The sequence below is a fragment of the Typopeltis vanoorti genome, chromosome 4 (genome assembly GCF_054136105.1).
Source record: "Typopeltis vanoorti isolate ZY-2024b chromosome 4, IOZ_Tvanoo_1.0, whole genome shotgun sequence".
NCBI classification, from domain to species: Eukaryota; Metazoa; Arthropoda; class Arachnida; order Uropygi; family Thelyphonidae; genus Typopeltis; species Typopeltis vanoorti.
Genome location: NC_143552.1, coordinates 71,225,753 through 71,253,681, shown reverse-complemented (window position 1 = coordinate 71,253,681; position 27,929 = coordinate 71,225,753). Strand labels below are relative to the sequence as shown.

General features: G+C 35.6%; 1 protein-coding gene across 1 annotated transcript in view; it reads left to right on the top strand.

Moving 5' to 3' along the window:
* The window catches only part of tho2 (THO complex subunit 2-like protein), a 779,097-nt gene that overhangs the window by 44,458 nt on the left and 706,710 nt on the right, over positions 1-27,929 (top strand). Inside the window, exon 5 of the mRNA XM_090391861.1 lies at positions 25,851-25,924. Coding sequence (XP_090247987.1) covers positions 25,851-25,924 — 74 coding nt within the window. The remainder of the gene's footprint in view (positions 1-25,850; positions 25,925-27,929) is intronic.

The window sequence follows — 27,929 nt, the reverse complement described above, 5'->3', positions numbered from 1 at the left end:
TGAAATGTGGAAAGGCAGCAGGAGTAGATGATATTCGACCAGAAATGCTGAAGTATGGTGGTATAAGAGTCTTACAGTGGCTGCACTGCATAGTTCAGAAAGCCTGGACAGAGGGACGAATTCTCGATGATTGGAGTAGAGCTCTCATAGTACCCATATATAAAAAGGGAAATAAAACTGAATGTGAGAATTACAGAGGTATTTCCCTACTGAGTGTTCCTGGCAAGATCTATGCAAATATACTTGAGAAACGGTTGAGAAGAATTGTGGAAGAAAAGCTTGGTGAAGAACAAGCTGGATTCAGGCCAAATAGAGGCTGTCAGGATCAGATCTTCACTTTACGACAAATAGTCGAGAAAGCATGGGAATATAACAAAGATCTGTATTTAAGTTTTGTCGATTTGGAAAAGGCATATGACAAGGTGCCAAGAGAGAAGCTATTCAATACGCTGCAGTTATATGGTGTCAATGGGGCATTATATCAAGCAATACTTAGTCTTTATTTGAGTTGTGAGTCAGCAGTTAGAATTGAAGGAAGTACAGGAAGATGGTTTAATGTTAAATCTGGTGTGAGACAAGGATGTACATTATCCCCTCTGTTATTCATTATCTATATGGATCACATTATGAAGGAATGTGGTATTAAACCTGATATCAAAATTGGAGATGTTAATGTCAGCTCTTTGCTTTATGCGGATGATGTTATACTTCTAAATAAATCCGCTACAAGTCTGCAAGATTCTCTGACTAAATTGAATAGCTGTTGTAATAGATATGGTATGAAGGTCAGCAATAAAAAGACAAAGACAATGAAAATAGGCAGAATCATTGAAAATGTCAACTGTGTTGTGAATGGAGAACCTGTGGAACAAGTAAAACATTTCAGCTACTTAGGCACAATTTTTACTGAAGATGGTAAACTAAATATAGAAATAGACAACAGAATCAGCAAAGCTGGTATCGTGGGAAGTCAATTGAATAAATTCATATGGAATAAGAAAGAAATTAGTCGGAACACTAAATTAGCTGTATACAAGACTGTGTTCAAACCAATTTTAACTTATGGATCTGAGAGCTGGGTCAGAAGTAAAACACTTGACCAAAGACTAGAGACCGCAGATATGAGAGTCCTGAGAAAGATTAGAGGCGTGAACAGATGGCATCAATGGCAATATCATATTAAAAATGATGATATTAGGAAAGAACTTGACATTGTCAGCATCCAGGAATGCGTTAGCAGAGCTAATCTCAGATGGTATGGTCACTTAAATAGAATGGGAGAGGAAAGATTAGCAAAACAAGTGTTCTCTGCCAGGTTGGCAGGAAAACGACCCAGAGGAAGACCAAGATATAGGTGGATTGATACGGTACAAAGTGCCTTAGACGATAGAAATATAAGATCTGATAATGTTGGAGTCTTGACAAGTAACAGACTGATTTGGAGGAAAATTGTAGATAGGAAGTTAGTAATGATGTAATTTTTTCATGTAGTACTGTCATATCCTGTACACCCCTTGAGGGTACATGGCAGGAATTTGATGATGATGATGATATGGATCACATTATGAAGGAAAGTGGTATTAACATGATATCAAAATTGGAGATGTTAACGTCAGCTCTTTGCTTTATGCAGATGATGTTATACTTCTAAATTAATCCACTACAAGTCTGCAAGATTCTCTGACTAAATTGAATAGCTGTTGTAATAGATATGGTATGAAGTTCAGCAGTACAAAGACAATGAAAATAGGCAGAATCATTGAGAATGTCAACTGTATTGTGAATGGAGAACCTGTGGAACAAGTAAAACATTTCAGCTACTTAGGCACGATTTTTACTGAAGATGGTAAATTAAATATAGAAATAGACAACAGAATCAGCAAAGCTAGCATGGTGGGAAGTCAATTGAATAAATTCATATGGAATAAGAGAGAAATTAGTCGGAACACTAAATTAGCTGTATACAAGACAGTGTTCAAACCAGTTTTTACTTATCGATCTCAGAAGTAAAACACTTGACCAAAGACTAGAGACTGCAGATATGAGAGTCCTGAGTAAGATTAGAGGTGTGAACAGATAACATCAATGGCAATATCATATTAAAAATGAGGATATTAGGAAAGAACTTGACATTGCCTGCATCCAGGAATGCGTTAGCAGAGCTAATCTCAGGTTGGATTGTCACCTAAACAGAATGGGCGAGGAAAGATTAGCAAAACAAGTGTTCTCTGCCAGGTTGGCATAAAAACGACCCATAGGAAGACCAAGATATAGTGGATTGATATGGTACAAAGTGCCTTAGACGATAGAAATATAAGATCTGATAATGTTGGAGTCTTGACAAGTAACAGACTGATTTGGAGGAAAATTGTAGATAAGAAGTTAGTAATGATATAATTTTTTCATGTAGTACTATCATATCCTGTACACCCCTTGTGGGTACATGGCAGGAATTTGATGATGATCATGATGATAGTCTTGTTTTCAGATTTAGTTCTCTAGATGTCAGTAGATTTTTCATATTGTTGAAAGTTGACCTTGTAATTTCAATCTTTTTTCTAATTTCATCTTCTGTCCTGCCATTCTCTGTGATCAAGTGCCCGAGGTATATGTATGTTTGCACCTGTTCTAATTTATTTCCTTTTATATTGATGCATATTTTTGGTATATCCTTTTCTCTTGAAATTATCATGATTTTTGTCTTTTTAAAGTTGAAACTGAGGCCATACTGTTCTCAAGTACAGAGAACAATATCACTTTCATCTATAAAGGTTTTGAGGACCATATGACCATATTTTTGCCCTTGCAAAATCAATTAGTCTCATGTCATTTTCATTACTTTCTTCATGTGCACTGTCTCTTCCTTGTCAGTCAGAAGGTCTCTTCTTTCCTATTTTGGCATTCATGTCTCCTAGAACCATTTAAATGTCATGTTTTGGTGACTGTCGTATCCTCTCCAGCGATTCGTAGAAGTTCACCTTGTCTTCTTCACAATAGTCGTCGATTGGGGTGTGTGTGTGTGTGTGTGTATAAGTGAAATATTGAACATCTTAAATGTTATTCTCATTACAGTGTCATTCATTAACCGGTTTAAAATCAAGAACCAAGTGCTTCCATTTTTTTTTTTTTAATAAACCAAGAATTCAGTACCAAATGCTTTTAGATCTCCTCCACTGTAAAAAAAATAGCATGTGTTCTGGTATCAAATATGCTACTTCCTTTCCATCGCACCTCCTGCAATGCTTTTATTCTCACTCTATATCTCTATAGTTCTACACACACTATCCTCAATGCTCTTGGTCTGTTCAGGCTCAAGACATTCCATCTTCCAAACAAATATTCATAATCCTTTTTCCTTTGTCCAGGTCATTTTGTGACGTCTGTCTGGTTAATTTTCCTGTTGACTTTCTTAACAAGTTCAGGTTTTACAGGGCAGGGTTGTTAGCCCTGCACGCAACCTTATAAAAAGGAACCCTGCTATACCCCCAGGAACTGGGTACCCATTTTAGTCGCCTTTTATGACATGCATGGGCTACGTTGGGACTATTCTTTAACCCTGGTCACCGAACGAGGTATTTCGAACCTTATACACAGAGAAAGCAGACTGTACTTGAGAATGATAAATATTTTGCTATCCCCTTGTCAATGCATGTAATAATGCAGTTATACTCTTTACTGGGGTGCTGCATACAATGGATAATTGCTATATGTCTACTGAACTTGCTTTTACAGCATCATACATAGTTATGGTACTATAAATGTAAAAAAAAGGTGAGATGCCTCCAGATCTGGTATTAGGAAAGTTATCAAAGGTAGAAATGCGAGCTTATCACTGAGGAAGTCTTTGCAGTATGTTGGAAAGGTGAAAAATAATTTTTCTGCTGCTTTTCCTGCACAGTCCATCTGTAGAATCCATGGAGAAGCACAGTTTCAAGAAAGACAAATCCATTATTGTATGTGCATATAACAGCACAATGAGTGGGGTCAACAGGTACAATCAGCAGCTATGATATTACTCTGTAACGAGGAAACGACATAAAAAAACATTACAAAAAAGTGTGTTGAACATATATTGTATTTTATTATTTAGAACAGTTTCCTCTTGTACAAGAACAAATGTATGCTTACCATAACATATGTAGATTACAGAAATTGTGAATATGTAGAAATAATGTAGTAAAAGTATGACTACAAGCTATGCTCCTTCAGCAAGCAGAAAAGTAGACAATCCTTCCACACTGTGGTTAAGCACTGCTAACTCTAATCATTTCCCCCAAAACATCTACAGCTAATAGTCCTGCACACAAATATATGTCTGGTTAAAAAAAAAAACAGAAAGGAGACAACGTAGCGTCCTGAATATGAATGTGAAACTGCTTTCTGCGTTCACCCTTGTTTTAGGGTGTTCCATAATACTGTTTAAGATTTATAAATTTTGAACGGTATGAAGTCAAAAATGTTCCTTTTCAGGGGCATCAAAACAGTTCTTTTCAATACTACAAATATTGATAGAGAGATGCCCAACTGTATACTAATTCCAGTTCCTCTTGAAGATTATTTTTTTAAAATTGTTTTTATAACACACAGAATAATATATTGTTCCTTCGAAATGGCTAATCATACATTTTTGGGGGGATGAAATGAAAGTAAGGAGAACCATCAGGACACTTATGAATTCTAGTTGCAAACATTTTTTTTTTTCCTTTTTTTTTATGTCAACAACTATCAGCAACTGCAAAATTTTTGAAATCTCTGATACGTTAATACTATATGTAGGGTAATTAACATCAAAGATAACACTAAACATATTTTTAAAAGCCTCCAATAAACTGAATGATAGCCCTGTACAATGCGCTATTGCAGAACCAAATTCATCTACCACCTAAATATTTCCATAAGTATTCGTGCCGGGATGGTGATTCTAATCTGCTGCCACTCAGTAAAATAACAGCAAAGATGTGATTTAGTTCTGATTGGAATGATGGCAGAAGCAACTATGAGGAAAGTGCTTTGTGTGTCTATATTTTCCAGCTGCTTCACCTGTTTGCATGATGAAACACGTCACTTTCTGGTGGGGGGGGGGGACCATCATTTCAGTATGAGACTGGCTAACTTAGTTTCAGTTGAAAAGCCCTAATAAAGGTTCTCAGAGTACTAAATAGGTTTCGAACCCAGGTTTTTCTAACCGAAGAAAATTGTCACTCTCCTCACATCTGCTTTAGAGGTATATATTATGGGCCACATATCTTATACCTGTGAAATGCATGTTTGCTGGCAGATTTGTTTGTTTTGCATGGGAAAGAGCCATAATTTATAAAAAGGAATGAAATTGGGATAATTCTTCTTTTCTTTTAAAAACAACATTTATTAAAAAAATCTCATTCTCGCAATTGTTTACAGATCAAAGTATTTTGGAAGAGCTGTGAAATCCTCATTTTTCCCAGCTAGCAAATGTAAAAGTAATACTTGCAAGATTTCCCCCTGTTCATCCTAGAAGCACACACACCAAATTGCAAAAAATGAGGAAACCTTCAGAATACAGAACATAGAAAATATTGTTATTGTTGTTGTTGCTGCTAGCAGTAGTAGCAATATTTTATTAAAACTGGGATAATGGATTACTGGCCTGGTTGGCCGAGTGAATAGCGTATCCACTCTCCAGCCAAAAGGCTGCGGGTTCGAATCCCGCTGTGGACATAGATGTTTGTGATTGTCTGTGGAAGCACTAGTGGTGGTAGTCGGCGGTAGATGACGTTGGTGTTATACGATGAAGGTTGGTAGAGTAGTGAGCTGATGGGTTGTAGAGTTGATGCCCTCCCTCGATGAGTCTTTGGACTCCCTGGAGGTGTGATATAATAATAATAAATGGACTTTTTACATACATATCAATTTATATCAGAAAACTTGTGTTTTCATAATGTAAATTGCATTCTATAATAATATAGTGATAATAACAATAGTTACATAATAATATAATATTCTATTATTATTCACTCAGGAAGAATGCATAAAAGTAAAATAAACTATTACTGGTATCAAATATCATTTTTAATTGAAAACAAATATAAACAACTACTGTTAGAACATCCTCAACAGAAGATGCTATTGAGAATGTTCTAACAGATACTGTTGAATAATTCTGTTTTGCATGAAATTCCAGTTTTTATTAGGGGAAAACATTCTATAATTGAAATTAAATTCTCTCTCTCTCTCTCTCTCTCACACACAACCACCATAATGGGAACTTTTTTTTTTCACTTGCTCCGACACATCCTTACTGTAATATGGGTTCCAAATTTTTTGCGTAATACATTCCTGCAACTGATTTTTTGGAATTTACCTATTATGAGATCATTATTAGTAAATAAGAGTATGGGTTTGCTGATAGTGGAACTTTGACTTTTAAATTTTCATAGCAATGTGTGTCACTGATGAGAAATTTTCAAAGTAGCACTAATAATATTTTATTATAAAATAGCAAAATAAAAAAATTAAGTTGTTATGGCATATTCAAAGGGGAAAAAAAAGATTCTGTATAAATAGAAGTGCAGAAAAATTATTTCATACTGTTCAGCTTCCTTCCTTTCCCCCCTCCTCCTTTTTTTTTTTAAGGAAAAAAAAAAAGGAGGAGGTTATTTGGCTTAAGAGTCAAAGCCAAATAACTGGGAGAAGACCTCCACATCTCCTTTCAGGAATGCAGAGAACCAACTAGTGCTTTTGACTTAATGTCCAATCCTCACCTTCATATGGTGTGTCCCATTAGTAGGTATCCACTGGGTACACTTGCCATAGCAAGTGTACCCAGTGGATACCTACTCATGGATACATGTACCTAGTGGATACATGGTCTGCCAGTCGGGTCTGGCAGACCATGCTTTGGATACCCCGGCACACAGGATCAATTTGAAAAAAACAAAAGTACTGCACAAAAGCTTGTACAAGTCAGAGAGGTTGTTCCTGGAATCATCAGAAGCCTTAAAACATACTCCAAACCTTAACATGTATGGCTGCATAAATCTACCAAAAATTTGGAAAACAGTCATCCTAAGACCAAATTAATATTTTTTATTTATTTTTATTTTATTTTTTCAAAACTTTGGACTACTTTTTTTTTATTTATTTATTTATTTTTAACTTAGATGGTACCTTATTAGGACTTTAGGTCTTGTGTTGCATGCTGCAATTACTTATATTAGCCCCACTGTTGCACCGGATTGTGGTTGTCTCGCATTTGTAACAAACTTTGTTTGTGTGCTCTGAAGATGCTGGATATAATACCAGCGAAATATTAGCTTTTAAGTTAATAAATAGTTATTTTCTTATCAATCTGTGTTTGATTCAATACTGTTTAAATCAAATTCAACATCAATATAAGGAGTATTAATAGAAAGGTAATTGAATTGCAGAAGAATTGGAAAAGTACTACTTGGACATAATTGACATTATGTCAATTACAAAGAAGACAAAAAGAGGTGAAATCTTACTCAATAAGTATTGGGTGTTATATTCAGGTGATGACGATCAAGGAAAGGAGGGAAGGAGTAATGATAGTATTCGACACCAAACATGAAGATAGACTTCTTTATTGAAGGCAGTTTCAAGTAGTTATATGGACAAACTTATTTGTGCCTATAGTTCCACAGAAGGTTCTAAGCTGACAAAGAAAAAAGTGGTCCTTGGAGATCTGAACAGCAAAGTAGGAAATAAATCACACGAGGCTTATAGGGAGGTTTTGAGAAGATTTGGAGAAAATGGCAAAGATAATAATGTTAAGTATTTGCTGGACTTCTCAGGACATAGACTAGTCATTAATAATACTATGTTCCAACATAAAGATATGCACAAGTTCACATGGAGATAATAGGACACAAGAAATGAGAAAAGCCTCATTGACTACATCATTGTTGATAGTGATCTTCATAGTGATTCAGGATACAAGCTTGTACAGAGGATTTGAAATCGGAAGTGACCATTGCTTAGTGCTAAGTAGGATAAAAATGAATATCACACTAAAAACACATGTTAGAAAGTTTTTAAAAGAATTAAAGTTGAATAGCTTTTATAGGTAAACCATGGACTTGACTATACAAAAATTATTGAAAAAAAAATGAGGCAGTTAAAAACAAGAACCAAACCTTGGAGTCTCAGTGGCAAACTATGAAAAAGACAATGAGTGATTCAATGAGAGAGGCATGTGGTGAAAATTATCTGCAAGGATAGAAAAATAAGAACTCTATGGTGGACACAAGAAGTTAAAGAAATGGTCCAGTAAAAGAAGAAAGCAGACCAAAAGTTGCTAGCAAATAAGTTAGGAGTTGCCCTAAAAGAATACAGAGAAAAATGTAAGAGAGTAAGCTAGCTATGTGTAAAAGTAGTTAAAGTGATGGGAAGACTTTGGTTAAAAATATAGAAAATAAATGTCAGGAAGTGGCAAAATGTTTTAGAGGCTATTGAAAAAAAGCTTAGAAATGGAGGAAAGAGCAGTGTAAAAGTAATCAGAAATGATAAAGGTGACACAAAAACTATAGATAAAGATATCTTAGATGTCTAGAGTAATTACTTCGAAAGACTTAAATGAACTAAGCAGTGATAGAACCATAGTAGAAAATTTTCAAGAGGAATGCAAAGAGGATACATATCAATACTTGAAAAAACTTGGGGGAAAGTCAATTAGAGTAGTTATTTGACCAGAAATGTTAAAGTATGGAGGTATAAAAGTTTTGCATTGGCAACATTCCATTCTTCATAGAGCATTGGTCAGAAGGTTGAATTCCAAATGATTGGAATAGAGCTCTCATAATTCCCATCTATAAAAAAAAAGGGAATAAAGCTGAATGTGAGAATTACAAAGAAATTTCTCTCCTAAGCATTCCAAGTAAGATTTATGCAAGCATACTTAAAAAGAGGTTGAGAAAGATAGTGGAAGAGAAACTTGGAGAACAAGCTGGGTTCAGAACAAATAGAGGTGGTCGAGATCAGATAGTTGAGAAATCATGGGAATATTGCAAGCATCTGTTTTCAAGTTTTGGATATCTGGAAAAGGTATATGATAAAAGTGCTCACATTCTTTTCAAAACATTACAGTTATATGGTGTAAATGGGATTTTATACAGAGAAATATATATTCTATATTTAAGTTTTCAGTCCACAGAATTGAAGGAAATACAGGAAGTTGATTTGCTGTAAAATCAGGGATAAGACAAGGATGCACATTATCTTCACTCTTATTCATCATCTATATGGATAAGATTAAGAAAGAATGTGGCATTAGGACTGATATTAGAATTGGATATGTGAAACTTAGTTCTTTGCTTTATTCAGATGATGTTGTAGTGCAAGTCTCGAGGATTCTCTAATTAAATTGAATTATAAATAACAAATTTGGTATGAAACTGAGCAATAAAAAGACCAAAACTATGAAAGTAGGCAGGAACATAAGAAATTTCAGCTGCGTTCTGAGATGAGATCCTATAGAACAAGTAAAATGTTTCAACTGTTTAAGCAGAGTTTTTAGCGATGATGGCAGGTTTTGGGAGCAGGGAGAACTGGAAAGTTCTGATAAACACACAAAAATGACATTAAAGCAACTGATATAACCACAAGAATAACATACTAGTAGCAGAGTTATGAAGGTAACTTATGTTCTTATTCTTATGTGCTCGTATGTTTTTTCTGGTGGTTATATCAGTTGCTTTAATATCATTTTTGTTCTAGGTGTTTATCAGAACTTTTCAGCTCCTCTCAGAAATCTGGAAAATAGACAACAGAATAAGATGTGGTGGGTAGCATCTGAGTAAATTTATGTGGAATAAGAGAGAAATTAGCCAAAACACTAAGCCAGAAGTATACAAGAGAGTGTTCAAACCAGTTTTATGAATCTGAGAGTTGGATTAGAAATAAAGCACATGATCAAAGACTAGACCACAGATATGATATCTTGGAAAAAATTAGTGATGTGAACTGTTGTCATCAGTAGTAGAATAATATTAAAAATGAAGATATTAGAAAGGAACTTGACATTATTAGCATTCAAGACTTAGCACTTAAAAAGAATGGTGAGGAAAGGTTAGCAAAACAGGTGTTTGATGCCAGGATGGCAGAAAAGTGAAGAAAGACCAAGGTCTAGAGAGATTGATTCAGTCAGAAGTGTCTTAGAAGCATGAAATGCTAGATATGACAATATTGGAGTGCTCACAAGTAGTAGACTAATTTTGAGGAAGATTGTTTTTAGGTGATTAACTATAATGTAAACTTAATCACATAGTGCTGTCATAGTAACCTGAACATCCCTTGAGGCAATGAATCTTAACCTTTTAATAGTCACGGCCCCAAAAAGTATCCTAAAATATTTTTGCTGCCCCATAGTTTTTAGTAACATAATAATTAAACTTTTTTTTTATAATAGTCGTTTTACTTACTGATTATAATAACAAAAAAAAAAAAAAAAAATAGAAAACAGAAATCAAATTTACTTCCTTATATTTTAATGAGACCTCTGTTGTTGAACTCTATACTAATTTGTCTACTCTTGCTTCAATGTGTTTCTCAATGCTATTTACATGCAGGAGTCTTCTATTCAGAGTCAATTTTGTTGTTGTTTCGTTTTAATGGTTACCATTGTAGAAAATTCCTTTTCACACAAATATTTAGAAACAAAAGGCAACAAATTTTGAATGCCAATGGTAAACAGGTGTGGATATTCGCTCTGGATATGTATCCAAAATTGGACCAAATTTCTTCTTGAAAATGGAGATCAGATTTAAATCCTTTGTCAATTCCAGTAGTGTGTCATCGTCTGTTGGTGATAAATTAGTATTTTTGCAGTTATTATATGGATTGACTGGCAGTGTTATCAGCCAATCCATAGGCAGTGAAAGACTTGTGGTGCCTCGACAAAAGAAACTACTGCATTAAACTGCGTAATTCAGATTACTAATACAAAACAATACAAGTTTGAAACAAAGTAAAATAAAGAGCAAAACAATTATTTTAAGAGGTTTCAAAATTTTAAAAATGAGATGTTCTATACATTTTCCATGGCCCTCTAGGCCCTCCCAGTTAAGAATCACTGCCTTGAGGGTACATATCTGTAAATCAATGATGATGATCAGATAATAATATTATCATTCATATCTAACTTTTATAACAAAAAGAAGTCTTTTTAAGTACAAACAATAACAGGTAATCAATTAGTAAAAATTACAACTTTGGCTTATTGCTATTCCCTAAACAATTGAATACTGGAACATAGAAAGAATAGAAGATAGTGGTTGGAATAATCAAATTGCAAGGAAATATTATGGAATTTTGGATACTGAAATGTGAAATACACACCGTGAAAAGTATGAAATATGAAATTATAAGAAATAGATATTTTTAATTCAGTTACTATGAGTGGTTGTCACAGCTAGGGTTGAGAGGATTATTGGAGTACTTCAAAACAAACAAAATTTAAATTAATTCCATTAGGATGTTTCTCAGATAATTTCATCATATATTTGTTTTTTATGTTTCTCCTACCCGAAGGTTATTTTACAACAGTTAAGAAACAGAATTATTATTATTATTGTAATGAGTCCTCTACAAATAATAACAATAATAATTGTGTGTTGAATTTTTTCTTGACTTATTTATAAGAATATTACACTTTTTTTAATGTTCATCAAGTAGCTTTATTTTATTATCCTACATGTTTCGCCAATTTTTTTCTATCGGCATCTTCAGGGAGTACAAACTAGTAAGCTAAATGAAGGTAACAGACTAGGTTATAACTGATGGTTCTAATTCATACAAAAAATTAGTATTGAATGAGGCAATGCGCTTGTCTCGGGAATGTGATTTATTCGTTATGGCTCATGATGTAGTTGTTATGAAAATTCATTTCTTTGATGTTAAATGATCTGATTAAAGCTTTCCAAATTTCTGGTAAGGTTAGACCTTGATTCTTGTTTAGGTTTTCAGTTTTACGTGCGACTGTAGCTGCTTCCTTGAAGGTTCTTGAATGGTAGTTATCTTCTATATAGGGCATAAGGCTCTTATCCCATTCAGTGTGATGGTTAGTAGAGGCAAAGTGGCAAGAAAGGCCTGAAATGTCTTGTCTGTTGTTTCTGACATATCCTATGTGTTCTTTCTTTCTCGTTTCAAAGCTTCTAGAGGTCTGACCTACATAACTAATACCACATGAGCAAGGTATATTATATACTCCAGAGTACTTGTAGAATGGATGAGGATCTTTTGGTTATCTTAAAAATTTCCGAATAGTGTTGATTGGCTTGAATGCTACTCTGATATTATGTGGTTTTAGAAGGTTAGCTAATTTTTTGGAAATGCTGCTGACAAATGGAATAGTAATAGTACTGATGTATTGGACGTCATCACGTTGTCTATATGATATATCAGTCAAGAGAATCTTGTTGTAGAGTCTTTTTGGATAACCATTTAAAGATAGCGCTCTGACTATTGTAGTTAATTCCACTTGTAGGTCATTCTTATCTGTTGTGTACTGTATAGCTCTTTTCTTGAGCATATGGATAATGCTAAGTTTCTGAGCTATATGATGCGGTAACGTCCAGTATTTGTAGGTTTTCTATAAACTGATAGGTTGATACTATTATTGGTTTGTTTCTTTATTAGGATGTCAAGAAATGGCAGTTTTTGGCAAAAACCATTGGCAAAAAAATTGGTGAAACATGTAGGATAATAAAATAAAGCTACTTGACAAACATTAAAAAAAGTTTAATATTCTAACAATAATAATTGTTTCGTTTTTCAACTGCGAGTCGATATGAAATACTAATGAATATGAATTTGTGATATTTTAAAATTAACCTTTAAATAAAAATGTGATGCAATTTAACATCATGTTCATAAAAGCAGAAAGAGTTGTTTACAAACAGCAGCAGTGTATCTAAATCTGCAAGCATAATGACATGATAATGCATATTTGGCTTATCGGAGTAGTGCAAGGTCAGACCGTATTAATTTCAATAAATGTTGCTTGATAGCATTTTTTTTTTCTCAGAATATTTTATATTTGGAAACAATTCTTTAACACTTGCTTTTGAAATTTGTACCAAAATAATTTCCACAGTATTTTCTGTAGCACATCTTCCAAAGTGAATATATATCTTGGAATCCTGCAAAATGTTTACTTGAAATTTCTAATGCAGGAAATTCCAGGTAACACAGGTTCACTCTTCTAAGTCAAGAGGTCATAAATGTTGCAACTTCACTACAGTTAATGTCATTTTCATTATTTCTGATGTACAGTTGACAAAAATAACAAGAAAATAATCATGTGCACTCTTTTGAAATAAACACACAAAGAAAGAACATTGTAAATTACATTTCGTTCTGAAATCTCCACTCAGTGAAAAAGAAAATAATACATATTTTTCTTCTTATTATTATCTTGTATTTTCTTATAGTACAGAGAGCAAATCACTGCATATTTGAAAAATACATTTACTGCTAGTTTAGATTTGTGGCATTTTTGACATAGCTATATTTTACTACTGTTTTACAGTAAAATGTAAGAGCATGCTTCCCTAGTGATTGTAAGCATAAATGTCTTGTGAATGGTTTTGAAAATATCAGTGGGATGAATAGGTGTATCCCCCCCCCCCCCAAAAAAAGTTCAACAGTGTGCGATACATATGCACATTTTTTTAAAAAAAAAACAAAAAAAATCATATCTTTCTTTCTTTCCTTCTAAATAATAATATCAAATAATTTATAATTCTTTGATAATAAAAGTGAAAATATTATTATTATGAATTAAGAAATTATTTTGATATAAATACTGGATCAGCATGTAAAAGAAATGTCAGGATTTCTATTTAGGATATAATTGAAAATGAAACAAGACATTGCTGATGTATTCTGCACTATAGCTTGAGGCTCTTTAGTGTAATAGCTTAGATTACTATTGCTATTGAGAAAAAAAGAACAATAGTAATCTAAGTTAAGCTGTTAGCCTTTTCCTCCAGCTGAGAAGATTCTTCTTCTTCAACCATTTGGTTCTGTCCACTTCTGGACGAAGGTCTCCTCCATGGTTTTCCAGACCACTTGGTTTTCTGCCTCTCCCATCAATCTCACTCCTGCAATTTGTTCCAGTTCATCCCTTCACCTTCTTCTCGGTCTTCCTCTTTGTCCTGCTCCATCCATTGGTCTCCAATCTGTTGTTTTTCTAGTCCATCTCCTGTTACGGCATCTGGCAATATGATCAGCCCATCTCCACTTAGCCTGTTTAATATATTTTACAATATCCATGACACCTGTTTGAGATCTTATCCAGGTATTTGTCTTCCTATCTTTTAATATTATTTTATCATACTTCTCTCCATGCGATGTCGTTCTCAGCTTTTTTGTTTAGGGCTTCTGTTAAAGTCCATGTTTCTCTTCCATATGTTAGGACAGGAACTATGTACTGGTCGAGAGCTTTCCTTTTTAGACTTCTGAATATGTCTTTCATTTTCCCATAAGCCATCCATCCAAGGTGAATTCTTCGTTCAATCTCTTTTCTTTGGCAACCCTCAAAGGATAACAATTGGCCCAAATATACATATGAGGTAACTTGCTCTATTTCATGGTTTTCAACTTTGATAGTTCTACAGTTTATGTATTTATTCATCATTATTTTTGTTTTTTCTCTATTTATTTTTAATCCAATTATTTTGGAGCTTCATTTAGCTGATTTAGCCTTTCTTCCAGATCTTCAAGATTATCTGCTATTAGGACAATATCATCTGCAAATTTCAGATGATGCAGCCTTTCTCCATTTATGTTTATTCCTTTTGTTTCCCAATCAAGACTTCTAAAGATTTCCTCTAGTGCAGCTGTAAATAATTTGGGAGATATAGTGTCGCTTTGCCGGATGCCTTTTTGTATTGGAAACTTTTCACTGTTTTCATATAATTTAATTACAGACGTTGTATGTTGTAAATATGTTTTAGTGTTTCAATATATGGTTTCTCAGTTCCCTGGGTTTCAAGTGCTTTTAGTGTTGCAGATGTTTTAGCTGAATCAAATGCTTTTTCGTAGTTTATATAGACCAGACATAAGGGTTTATTGTATTCAATTGATTTTGCAATGAGCTGTCTTAATGTGTGAATATATGGTTCAAAGTATTGTAATTCTTCCTAAATCCAGCTTGTTCACAGGATTGCATTCCCTCTAGTTTAGATTTTATTCTATTATTTATAATTTTTGTGAAGACTTTATATATGGTGGGGAGTAGGCTTATAGGTCTGTAGTTTTTAATTTCTTCCTTATCGCCCTTTTTAAAAATTAATATTAGAAGAGAATCGTTCCAATTTTTGGAATTTTTCTCTGTTTTATGCATTTATTAAAGAGTTTAGTCAGCTGTTTGATGACAGGGCTTCCTCCCAGTTTTAAGAAGTCTACCATAATTCCATCTTCTCCTGCGGCCTTTCCATTCTTCATTTCCCACAGTGCCATTTCCACTTCACCTTGTAAGATCTCAGGGGGCATCGTATTCTTCCTCACTCCAGTTATCCATAGTTAATTCTTGGATGTCTCAGTCTTATTTAGTGATACAATAAGACTACTTGTAATTCTTTCATTTGCGGTATAGTGGCTGTGGGGAAGGGTGTGTTGTTTACTGCCACGAGGAAGTTACTATCACCCCGATGTGAACGTGTTTAAACTTTTCTTCATATTCGAGGTATATGCAAAGCTTTTAAATTTCTTTTTTCATAAAGTGAAATCATGGGTGTGAGTAATATGCGAGTAAATATGGTGATATATAGATAAGAGAAAAAACAACTAAAAAATAAAGTTTTATAGCGGAACTACATTAAACACATCTCTTCAGTCCTCTTATATTAGGGTTTTCTTGTGTTGAGGTTCTGCCTGCTATATGGAATTACCAATCCATCATTCTTGTTTAGATTCTGATGATGTTTAAGCATCTCACAGTTTTCTTGAACTTTCTTTCAAACCAGGTTTTGGGGTGGTGTGTAGAGACTTGGTGCCTTTCCAGTTGATTCTGTGATACCTTTTAAGTGGATGGTCTGACAGGCGTGTTTTACTATAGTGGCGGAATTTAATGTGGCATTTATGTTCGTCTTTTCTTATTGGGATGGTGCACCCTGTTTCCCCTATGTAGGGTAGGTTGCAGTGAATTTTGTGAATCTCTGGGTGGGCAAGTTAGTGAAGAGGATCTTTGGATGAACTTCTTAATTTTGCAGGAGGTTTGAAGGTTGCCTCAGGGTTGTATTTATGTAGTGTTATATCTATTTTTTTCTGATATTTCCTTAATGTGTGGTATGGCTATGGCATGCTTGTAATCTTTTTCTTTTTGCTTTTAATATTATTGTGGAGATCTTGTGAATGTTTTTTTTTTGTTGTTGTTGTTGTAGCCATTTTTCATAAATGCTTGGCTAATAATTTATTATTATTATTATTATTATTATTATTATTATTATTATTATTGTTGTTGTTGTTCCGGGAAACTCCAAGGAGTCGACAGACTCATCGAGGGAGGCCCTAACATCATGTCAAGAACAACTATTCAACATTCACACAGTATCTATCGTACCTTGCCTTGAACTTATTCACGGTCGTAGCACCCACAACAGACTCTGGAAGCTTATTCCACTCATTTACCACTCTCCAAGTAAAGAACCTAGCTCTAACACCCTTGTCAACCACGCTCTTGCCCAGCTTCCATGCATGGCCCCTAGTCCTCCCACCACCAGTCATATTTTCAAAAATATCTTCTGGATCAATCTTATAAAAACCCTTCAGTAATTTGAATGTCTCAATCATATCACCCCCTCCTTCGCCTATCGTCCAATTTCTGCAATCCACAAATCTTCAACCTATTCTCATAAGGTTCATTCCACAGACCTGCTATCATCTTGGTCACTCGTCTCTGGACCCTCTCCACTTCCTCCCCATCACGAAGAAACCCTGGTGCCCATAACTGGGCACAGAAGTCCAGATGGGTCTTATCAAGGCTCGATACAGAGGAACAACAACTTGTTCGTCTCTGCATGTTAAAGTATTTTTCAGAAGCCACGTGATTTGGTGAGCTGTTTTAGTTACTTTTGCAATGTGCCCCCTAAACTTCAACTCCCTATCCACCAACACTCCCAAATCCCTGGCCTCATCAATCTCCTGGAGTATGGTTCCACCAATGCGATATACTGCTGCTATTCTTTTCACCCCAAAGTGCATAACCTTACACTTTGCCACATTAAATTGACATCCATTTTTCCTAGTCCAGTCCTCCAAACTATCCAAATCATCCTGTAAAATTTTGACATCCTGTGCACTCACAATTGCTCTACCCAACTTTGCATCATCAGCAAACAAGTGAACACTTCCTCTCAGACCCTTTCCAATATTATTGATGAACAAATTGAAAAGCAGTGGTCCAAGAACAGAGCCCTGTGGCACTCCACTAGTCACAAGACGTCTTTTAGACTCCACTCCTGAATAAACCACTCTTTGATATCTCTCCTTCAACCACCCTCCTATCCATCTCACCAACCCTATATCTATACCCATCTGCTCCAGTTTACTGATTAGGGTTCCATGTGGTATCCTATCAAAGGCCTTGGCAAGGTCCAGTAGTATCACTGTAAACCCATTACCCCTATCCAGTTCAGCCGTCACTGTGTTATAAAACGTGAGCAAGTTACTGAGGCATGATCTACCCTTCACAAAACCATGTTGTCCCCCATACAGTATCCCATTTTCATCTATCCAATCCTGTATTCTTTTCTTGACTAATTTCTCTAAGACCTTGACAATGGTTCCTGATATGCTAATCGGTCGGTAATTTACAACAGCAGTCTTGGAACCACCTTTATGCAGTGGAACTATTTTCCCCTCTTTCCACCCGCTCGGGACTAACCCAGACCCGAGACTCAAATTAAACAAAATGGTCAAGGGTACTGACAATTCTTTAGCTGCTTCTCGTACAACACGAGCTGGTATACCATCCAATCCCACAGATGTATTGACATTGAGGTTATGCAATAGACTACTCACCTCCACTTCATTAACCACAATTCCCGTATAATCTACTGGTTTATTCGTTTCTGCAATGTCACCCTGGATGATGTCACCGTTTCTGCAATGTCACTCTTGCAAAGTGCCCACTCAGTAACTCAACTATCTCAACTGATTCAGTTACCTCCCTACCATCAGCATTCTTTAAAATCAATCTGCCATGTACATTTTTCCTTTTACTTGCTACATATCTAAAAAACTGTTTAGGATTCTCTTTAGCCTGCATGGCCAATGTTCTTTCATAATCCTTTTTTGCTTTTCTTACCACACTCGTCACCCTTCTGGCCTGCGCTTTATACCGTTCATGTGCCTGCCGGTCACCCTTCTCCTTAAATTCCCTCCATAGTTGTTTCTTTTTTTGTAGCTCAAGCTTAATGGTGTTATTTATCCATTTAACCCCTACTTGATTTATTATTCGGATTCTAGGTATACAGTCAGCCATTGCTTCATGCAAGCACTTCTTAACTACCTCCCATGCACTATCAACTTCTAGTCCTTGCAGTTGTACATGCCATGGCACTGAACCAATCAAACTCCTAAGCTTGTCATACTTTCCAGCCCGATAATTCCACATGTACCCTGTCTTAATTGAAAATTCTACACCTTTAGCCACCTCCCAAGTTAAGACCCTATGATCACTCTCACCGATTGGTGGCAATGTGGTCATATTTGTTACAGCCAAATCCTCAGATGTAATTACTAGGTCAAGCACTCTCTGACCCCTAGTATTTTCCATTACATGCTGTCGCAGATAGTTATCCCTTAATAACCGCATAAAATCCAGTTCCTTCCTTCCGTGTGTCCTCTCCTCACTCCAATCAATGCAACCATAGTTGAAATCTCCCATAATAATCACCCTCCTTCCACCCATTTCTTCTATTTGCTTGTGCATACTGTCACCACCATCTTTTCCATCACCTGGTCTATAGCAGCACCCAATTGTACATTTATTTCTGCTAGCCACAATCTCACACCAAATGGCCTCAAATGTGCTCTTTTCTCTATCCTGCAATTCAACTTCTATTCTCCTTGGCTGGAGCTCATCAGCTATCATCAACAATACTCCTCCCCCCATTTTATTCTCTCTGTCATTCCTGAACACACTATACCCATCACATTCAATCCCACTAGTTATATCATCTACAGTCAGCCATGTTTCACTAATACCTATAACCTGTGGTCTGGAAGTACCAACCATGGCCAAAAACTCTTCCTTCTTGTTCCTAATACTCCTAGTATTAGCGTACATGAATTTAAGACCCCCATTAGCCCCAACCCTACCTTGATGCCTTATATTAACTATCCCACTCAGATTTGTTGTCCTTATTTGCTCTGGCATATTATATTCATTCTTACATTCAATGCCTCCATAAGGACTGTATATCTACTCCCCCCCCTTAACAAATCTAGTTTCCCTGAATTTGCACATCCACTACATTCAGCAACACTTTCTCAAGTCTTCTTACACCGTAACCATTCAAATGCAAGCCATCCATCTTATATAGATCCTTTTGCCCATCAAACTCACTCCACACATCCACAAATTCCACACCACTCGTCATACATAACCCACGCATAAAGTCATTTGCAATTATGGCCCTTCTTTTAAACATTTCACTGTCCTACCGTGGCAAAAGACTAATCATTCTAACTCTCTCACTCTTTTCTTTTGCTACCTCAAACAATTCATTCAGGTCTTCTATCATTTCCATTTTATCTCCTTTCAAATCATTCGTACCTGCCACAACAATCATTTCTTTCACCCTTTCCTTTTGCTCTCTAATAGACTCGGTTACGTCCTTTATGGTCGCACCAGGTTGGTAAGATTTTGTCAAATCCTCTACTAACACACCTCGTACTAACGAGTCTCCATACAGCACTCTATCCTTCATTTTGTTCATGTTCACATTCATACGTCTATTTTTCCTGTCATACCTTTTATTATTGGTTGGTTCATTCAGTCTACTTTTGTTCATGCACTCTAGCTGCTGTTTTGCTCTTTCTATCGCACTATTCAACAACGTGATCTCACTCAATGCATCTATCTCATCTTTTTTATTCCCTGAGAAACCATTTATACTATCATTCACACTTTCTACATTCTCACACTCACAATTTTCATGTACAACCTTGCCGTTTCTTGTCATATCCCTATTTCCTTCATTCTGAAGGTTGACAAAAATATCACACTCACGATCCGAAATACACTTCAATTCCTCATTCTCCCTACATTTTCTACACACATTCAATCCTTTATTATCATCTAACCACACTCCGACCACACTCCGCAAAACGTACATTTCAAAGCTAGTACACTGACTCATTTCTTTTATACTACCGTTCTTTGATAAGGATGGCGAACCATCATTACTGGCCGCCATTTTCCTTCGCACAGGTGCTATACTTATTTGCAACGTGTTTTGTCAAATTATACGTTATAACACACCAAAAACAGACGCACTAAAATACGCAAGGCAAACAAAACAAAACTACACAATATTAAGTAATTTGTATCGATAACTGAAAATGATACTTATCTTATCTGGAGCTTGCACAAACACTACACATTACGAATTCATCTAGTGGCGACTTCCCGACATAGATTATGTTATAAAACACTTTAGTACACTAACCACGCTAATAAAGCTCCAATAATATACCAAAATTACACACTTAAGTCCATTACATTGAATCCAAAACATCAATAAATCAACAAAAATCACAAATCTCTCAGGAGCTCTCTGATAGCACGTCCATTCACCAGCTAGCCTCGACACCAAGTTCCCCAATATGACCACATTGCCACCAATGGCCTCAAATGTGCTCTTTTCTCTATCCTGCAATTCAACTTCTATTCTCCTTGGCTGGAGCTCATCAGCTATCATCAACAATACTCCTCCCCCCATTTTATTCTCTCTGTCATTCCTGAACACACTATACCCATCACATTCAATCCCACTAGTTATATCATCTACAGTCAGCCATGTTTCAAAGAATAAAGAATATTTCATATCTGAACAAAGAATATTTCATATTCTTTGTTCAGCGCTTACTCATTGCAGCAAATTGTTAGGGCTCTATGTTTGAGGGTGCTAATGATCCCTAGTTTTTGTGTTGGATGGTTGCATGAATTTTTATGTATGTATGGCCTGTGTGTGTGTAGGTGTAGATTTGTGGTAGACCGTGAATGAAAGGTAGCCCGAGGGAAGACGTGTCTAGAAATGGACACATTTTTCTTCAGTGGAAATTTACTATATTATTATTAGGGCGCTATGTAGGCATATGAATGGGCACATGGTGATATCGCTGACCCCCCCCTGTTTTTTTATAGTTTTAAAGTGGTTCCAACTCCTGTTTTTAATTTGAAAGTGTTCCCAAGTAACTTTACCAGTCACACCAAAGACAGTGATATAAAATTCACCGAAATCAGCTAAGAGAAACCAAATTTTGAAGTGTTTGAAAGTGAACAGAGAGGATCACGGTCAACAATGGGCTAAGAACAAATGGCTTCGCCATCTTTACAATCAAGCCACAATTGCTCAAGGGAAGAAAGATGAGTCACGAAGTGTATCAAATGCCTGGAGGATTTATCGTCCGACGGAAACCAAATAACCTGTATGAAATGCAGTAAGATTCTACACTTAAAATGTGCCAGCTTTTCAGAAACAACCTGGCCATGTAAAACCAATGCAACACATGAGGAATGGAAGTGTGTAATCTGCAGGAGGAACAAAGAAACGCACCTAAGGCAGCACCTACGATGCAGCCGATTATGCCGGAGGCAAAATCAGATGACGAACTGAACAGACAAAAAAATGCAGGTGAGTCCTATAATTTCAACTCTTTAAATATACTAATAGAAAATGGTTTAGAGACTATAAATCCAGCTTAGTAGATCTTGTGCAAGAACTCTTTGACAAACAGAATGAACAAATAACAAAAAAAATCTAGCGAATATGAAGATTTGGTCAAACATAATAATTTAGCAGTGATAAAAGTATTGCAAATGGTAAAAGACATCAAAATCAGCATGAACGCACTAAATAACAGGCAACACAATTTGATGAAAGAAACATCCGAACTCCATCAAGAACATAAACTCATAATTTTTCAGTCTTCCTGAAGCTGCACCTACAGAAAACCTCTGACACAGTTTTAAAATTAGGCCATGCAATTGACATCCCTCTACAGCTTAATGACATTCAGACCATAAATCGTATTCCTAGGAAGAGCAAAAAACAAGGCTTGCCACGACCTGCACCAGTCATAATTTGTCTTACAAGCAAGTCCACAAGAGACAATCTCATAAAAGCCAGCAGACAGAAAAAACCAGTTGCTAAGGACTTGAACGCATTGCAAGACAGCACACTAATCTTCCTATCCAAATATTTAACACCATTCAACCAGAATCTGTTGTACCAAGCAAAAACAGAAAAAAAATAACCAATTTTTGTGGATCAGAGATGCCAAGATATTCTTGAGGAAGTCACAAACTTCAAAACTGATACAAATTAAAACTCAGAAGACATAGAAAGGCTTCCACAGTGTGTGTGTGTGGGGGGGGGGAAACTGTCCTAATTAGTTCGAAAAGAAACCCACAATAAAAATGAATGTGAACCATCAAGACAGATGCAATAACACCAGAACATACCAGCAATTTCACTTTGATCAGACCTTTCAGATCATTCATTTGACCTCCCAAACATGAGCCTACTTCCAACACAGCAATCAAATCAATAAATAAAAAAAAATACTTACATCTAACCGGTGTCATCCTCAGATAAGCTCATTAAAAAACTTCAAGGCTGCAAGAAGAGACATTCTCAACCGAGATCAACAACAAAAAAAAAAAAAAAAGAATTATTTATTACATTGAAGTGTTGTAGTTACAGCAGTTAAAAACATTAAAAAGCAAAAATAGTAAAATATATAACTTACTGTTATACTATAAATGCTGTTAAAAAAATGTAACCTTATCCAATTGCTAACTATAAATTACCATCCATAATAACTATTATTAACGCATTTTAGAATACAAAAAACGGAAAAATTTGTATGAAATTCACTGTAAAAAAAAATCTAATATGTAAATGTGTGTATATATGTAAATGCTTTGTAAGATGATAAATAAAATGTTATTACAAAAAAAAAAAAATTATAAATTTAGTTTAATCCTTTATCCAAGTGTAAGCAAACAAAGTTTGTCCCTGAAGTATCTTCAGGACTTAGGCAACTCGTGGTAAAGGTGGACTAAGCTCTTATCACTTGTCTTACTATCTCCCATAATGCAAAGCACATCTTGCGGACATGTATAATGCTATGCATTTAGGGAAGGCCAGACCGGTTTTGAGATCTCATCAGTGGGAGCCAGACCTAGAGGGCAGTGATACTGAGGTAGATGTAATGGAGAAGTCATATTTATTATAGTCTAACCAAGTGGGAAAAATCTTCCAACATTATTATTACGTGACACCTCTGTGAGTCCAAAGACTCATTGAGGGTAACCTACTCACAACTCTATCTCCGCCAATCATTCCAGCAACTACACCACCGCCATCTACCGCCCACCACCACCACTACTACTAGTATTTTCACAGACAATCACAAACATCCATGCCCACAACAGGATTCGAACCCGCAGCCTTTTGGTTAGAGCAGATACACTAACCACTCGGCCAGCTAGGCCGGCATTCTGTACACATTTTGCAGGATATGTGCTGTACACGTATTCTGCAAAATGTGTTCTTCACTGTGGGATGCTAAGGCAATTAGGTTTTCAATAATCTATTTTAATGATAGATGATTTTCATCTTTGTTAAGTTGGAGAGACTCCTTGGTCTCTAGGTATAATTTTTAGGTTATCTAACCCTTATCATTTTTATGATACTAAGATCTGACAAGTTTACAGCTTTTCACTTTTGTTGATGGGATTCACACACAAAAAGAAGTGAGGATAGCTGCTCTCATTATGTAAGTAACTGTTCATAAAGATATATTACATGTAAAAGTATGTTTGCTTACAGTAAGAAATGAAATATGGATATTCTGTTTTATAATTTTGTTTATTTTTTCTAAATGTTGTTACACACCATGTGGAAGTATCTCAAAAAAGAAAGTGACTTTATCATTAAGTGACCCCTCCCCTTCAGTGTACGAGCATGGTTCAATATGTTTTTGGCCCTGACTAACTTTTAGAGGTGATAGAAAGAAAATAACTGTTTCTTTTCAACATAATCTTCTTTTACTTCAACACACTTTCACATCTTTATATTAACATTTCTATGCTCTTGAAGAAATAGTCTGTACTTTTGTCTGCAAAATGGCCTAAAACTGCAAATTTTCTTAATTGAAGATCTTCAGTTTCAGGAGGAGGTAGTAGCCACTGGGTGCTAAATCTGGGTTGTAGGGTGGGTTTTCAAGCCAGAGTCCTTCACTACAGTCTTCGCAAAAATAGCCGTATAGACTGGAGCATTGTCATGAAGCAGGTGAACACCATGATTCAGCATCCCTCGTCTCTTCTCCTTTATAGCATTGCACAGTCTGTGCATGAGTGAAGCATAATATTCTGCATTCAAGGTGGTATTCCTTTCCTTGAAGTCGATCAAGAGAATTCCCTCACAATCACAAAAGATTGTTGTCATGATCTTCTTGGTGGACTGAGTGACCTTGGCTTTTCTCGGCAGTGCTTTGCCTGGTTTACGCCACTCCATGGATCATAATAAAGGATCATGGTTTCATCCCTGATGACAGTGGATTCCAGCACTTCTCTCTGATTCTCTTGGCAAAGCTCTAAAAACTTGCAGGAACAGGTCACACAATGCTCCTGAATTGAAAAGTGAATTTGGGGTAACCACCTTGCACTGACCTTCATCATGTGAAGCTTCTTGTGAATAATGCAAAAGACGGTTGTTATAGAAAGCCACAACCTTGCTGAGATTTCATTTAGCAGTTCCTCCTCAACAAGAGAGACATTTTCCTCAGTCATCACTTCCACAGGCCAAACATCACGAGGATCATCTTCGATGCTCTCTCTTCCTAAGCGAAACTGTTTAGCCCATTCCTTCATGATGGAATATGAAAGAGAAGCTTCCCTATAAACACCATCCGATCACTATTTGATAGCACTTAGAGAAAGCCCTTCTTTGGTAAAAAACTTGATCACAGTGTGGCACTCAATTTTTAACATAGCCATTTAGCCTGCCACATGTTAGTCAAATGAGTGCCTCCAACTGAATGACACGGGTAGAGAATTGAAACTGGTACACTAAGCTCCCCATAGATGGTGCTGTCTGTCATGCATGGTGTTTTAAAATTAGCACAAATTTTTCATGTTAGGCCAGAAACTTTTGGAACCTACCTTGTATGATGATCTTGTGATAGGATACATACATATAGGTTTCACTATGAGGTGATAAATTTGTGCGGTAAGGGAGTTTATTTTAATGAAGTGTTATTATGTATAGAATGCTTAGAAATTGTTGATTGAGCTATTACTATATTATATTTTCATAATTTATTTTGCTGTGTTGAATACCGAACAGCCTTTGAATAACTAGATTGTTATATTCCTCAGGTTGTATTAATCCATTTAGTGCTGGTCACCAAATGAAAAAATAGTGCAACAATGTGACTGTATTATTTAGTTAATACAGAGTTTTTTTTTATTATTCCTTTCTTATTGTATTTATATTAAATTTGGATTTTTGTGTTGAATATAATTTTTAGTTTTGTTGCTTGCATAATGGTTGAAAAAAAAAACATCAACCATTTTAAGTTAAATATTTAGCAGATTGTATTTTTCATTTCAGATGTAGAAACACAGTGTTCTGAAAATCGGGATCTTAGGGAACGTTTCGTATGGCTTTTGAATGCTTGTAACAAAGTAAGTAAATAATTAAAAGTAAGTAAGTAAGTAAATATTTCTCTCATTTCTTATAGACATAGTAGTTTCTGACTTATCTAATGATATGTATATTTTGTTGTATGGATTTTCTAGAAATTTCTCGAGTTATTTGTTTTGTTGTTTTTCTATTTTCCATTTTATTTTTCTTTCTTTGTTTGTTTTTCTGTCTTTTACTCTCTCTTTTTGTTAACCCTTCAACTAATTCATTCAAACAGCAAACCTTGCAGACTTTGTGTGCTTTATTGACAAGTTAAATGCTATAAATAACAACTATGAAAGATAAAATGTAAACTTTAAGTATCTTGCAATTCCACAAGGTGCTTAAACATAGTTATAATTTAATAAATTAATTATTATATTCCTGGAAATAAAAGAACAAGGTGTTGTTTTTCAGAGATAAAATATACAAAGATTATTAGTTTGCAAAGTACCAAAGTAACTCATGTTCAGCATGAGTTAATTAGATGATTACTTTTGTTGTGTCAAGGAACAAACTTTACGTGTTTTACAGATATGTAAATTGCAAAATCCTAAGAAGCTTTTCATGAAGCTCAAAGTCGATTGTGTGTGTGTGTGTGGGCTTAGTCTGTGCGACATGTGCTCACTGCAGTTCTTCATTGGATGAAGAAACTCAGGTGTTTGATGAGGAGGTATTTTAGCTGTTACACAAATTGAATAGGAAATTGGCAATAGGAACTGGTGGGATATTAGAGTCTCAGAACAGGGAGAATTACACAGGAGTGGAAAGAATGTATAGCAATCCTATTTCATAAGGATGGTGCAAAGACTGATGTATCAACTACCGACCTATCAGAATCTCTGGAGTGGTGGTGGGAAGATTTTGGAAAAGTTGGTTAAGGCTTGCATTCAAAAATGGGTTGACAGAGGATCTCTTTGCAATGATCAGTATAGGTTTACTAAGAGGCGGTCATATTTGAGCAACTTACATTCTATAATAATGTTACTGTTGAGTTAGACCAGATACTTTTGGATTTTGCTAAGGCTTTTGACAGGATACAGCATGGAAGACTGTTGTATGAATTGGAGAATATGGGATTGGATTATAAAATTGACATGTATGGGGGAATGAGTCTGCAAGGTAACCAGTGGTATACCACAAGGATCAGTCCTTGGTCTATTGTTGTTCATTCTATACATTAATGAATTGGGAAGGATTTGACAGGCAACATACAGCTATTTGCTGATGATGCAAAAATAGGCAGGGTAATCAGGAATGTGGGTGAATATGCAGTACTTGGAAAATAATTTGAACAGACTGGAATTGTGGGCATGTTAAAATAGCTGTCTTCAGTAAATGTAAAATCATGCAGTTTGGTGTGATTAGATATCTAATGTCATAGTATATTGGTGGGATTATGCTAGAAGAAACTGATCAGACTAGGGAACTTGGAGTTTTAGTAGATAGAAAGTTGAAGTTCAAGGACTATATAGCAAATATAACTCAGAGAATAATTGCAGTAGTGAAGCGAACCTTGACATGTAAAGATAAGGTCATTTTGCCACTTTACAAACCTTGATAGGACTTCACCTGGACTGTTGCAGGTAGGTTTGGTCTCCTGGTTTCCGTGGTCGTTCTGATACAGTGGAGAGAGTGCAAAATGATATTAGAATTGTGAAATACCAGTTAAGACAGACTGAGAATTTGTGGACTGAAGACACTAGCAAACAGGAGAAAGAGGAGCAATATGATTGAGGCTTACAAACTCTGGAAGATTCATATAGGTTAACAATAGTTGGAATTTTTCATTTTATGAAGGATGGGGAAAGGACGAGAGGGCTCTTTGAAGTTGAGAATGAATGCTGTCAAGAAAGGGATGAGAGCTAGAATTTTCTTTTTAGTGGTGCATGATTGGAATGGATTTCCATTGAATGTTGTGTGTGCAAGTAGTGTGAATGAATTCATGAATAGATATGACAAAGAAATGATGCAAGTTGTATGTGGGCTTGAGTCCCTTACTCACTA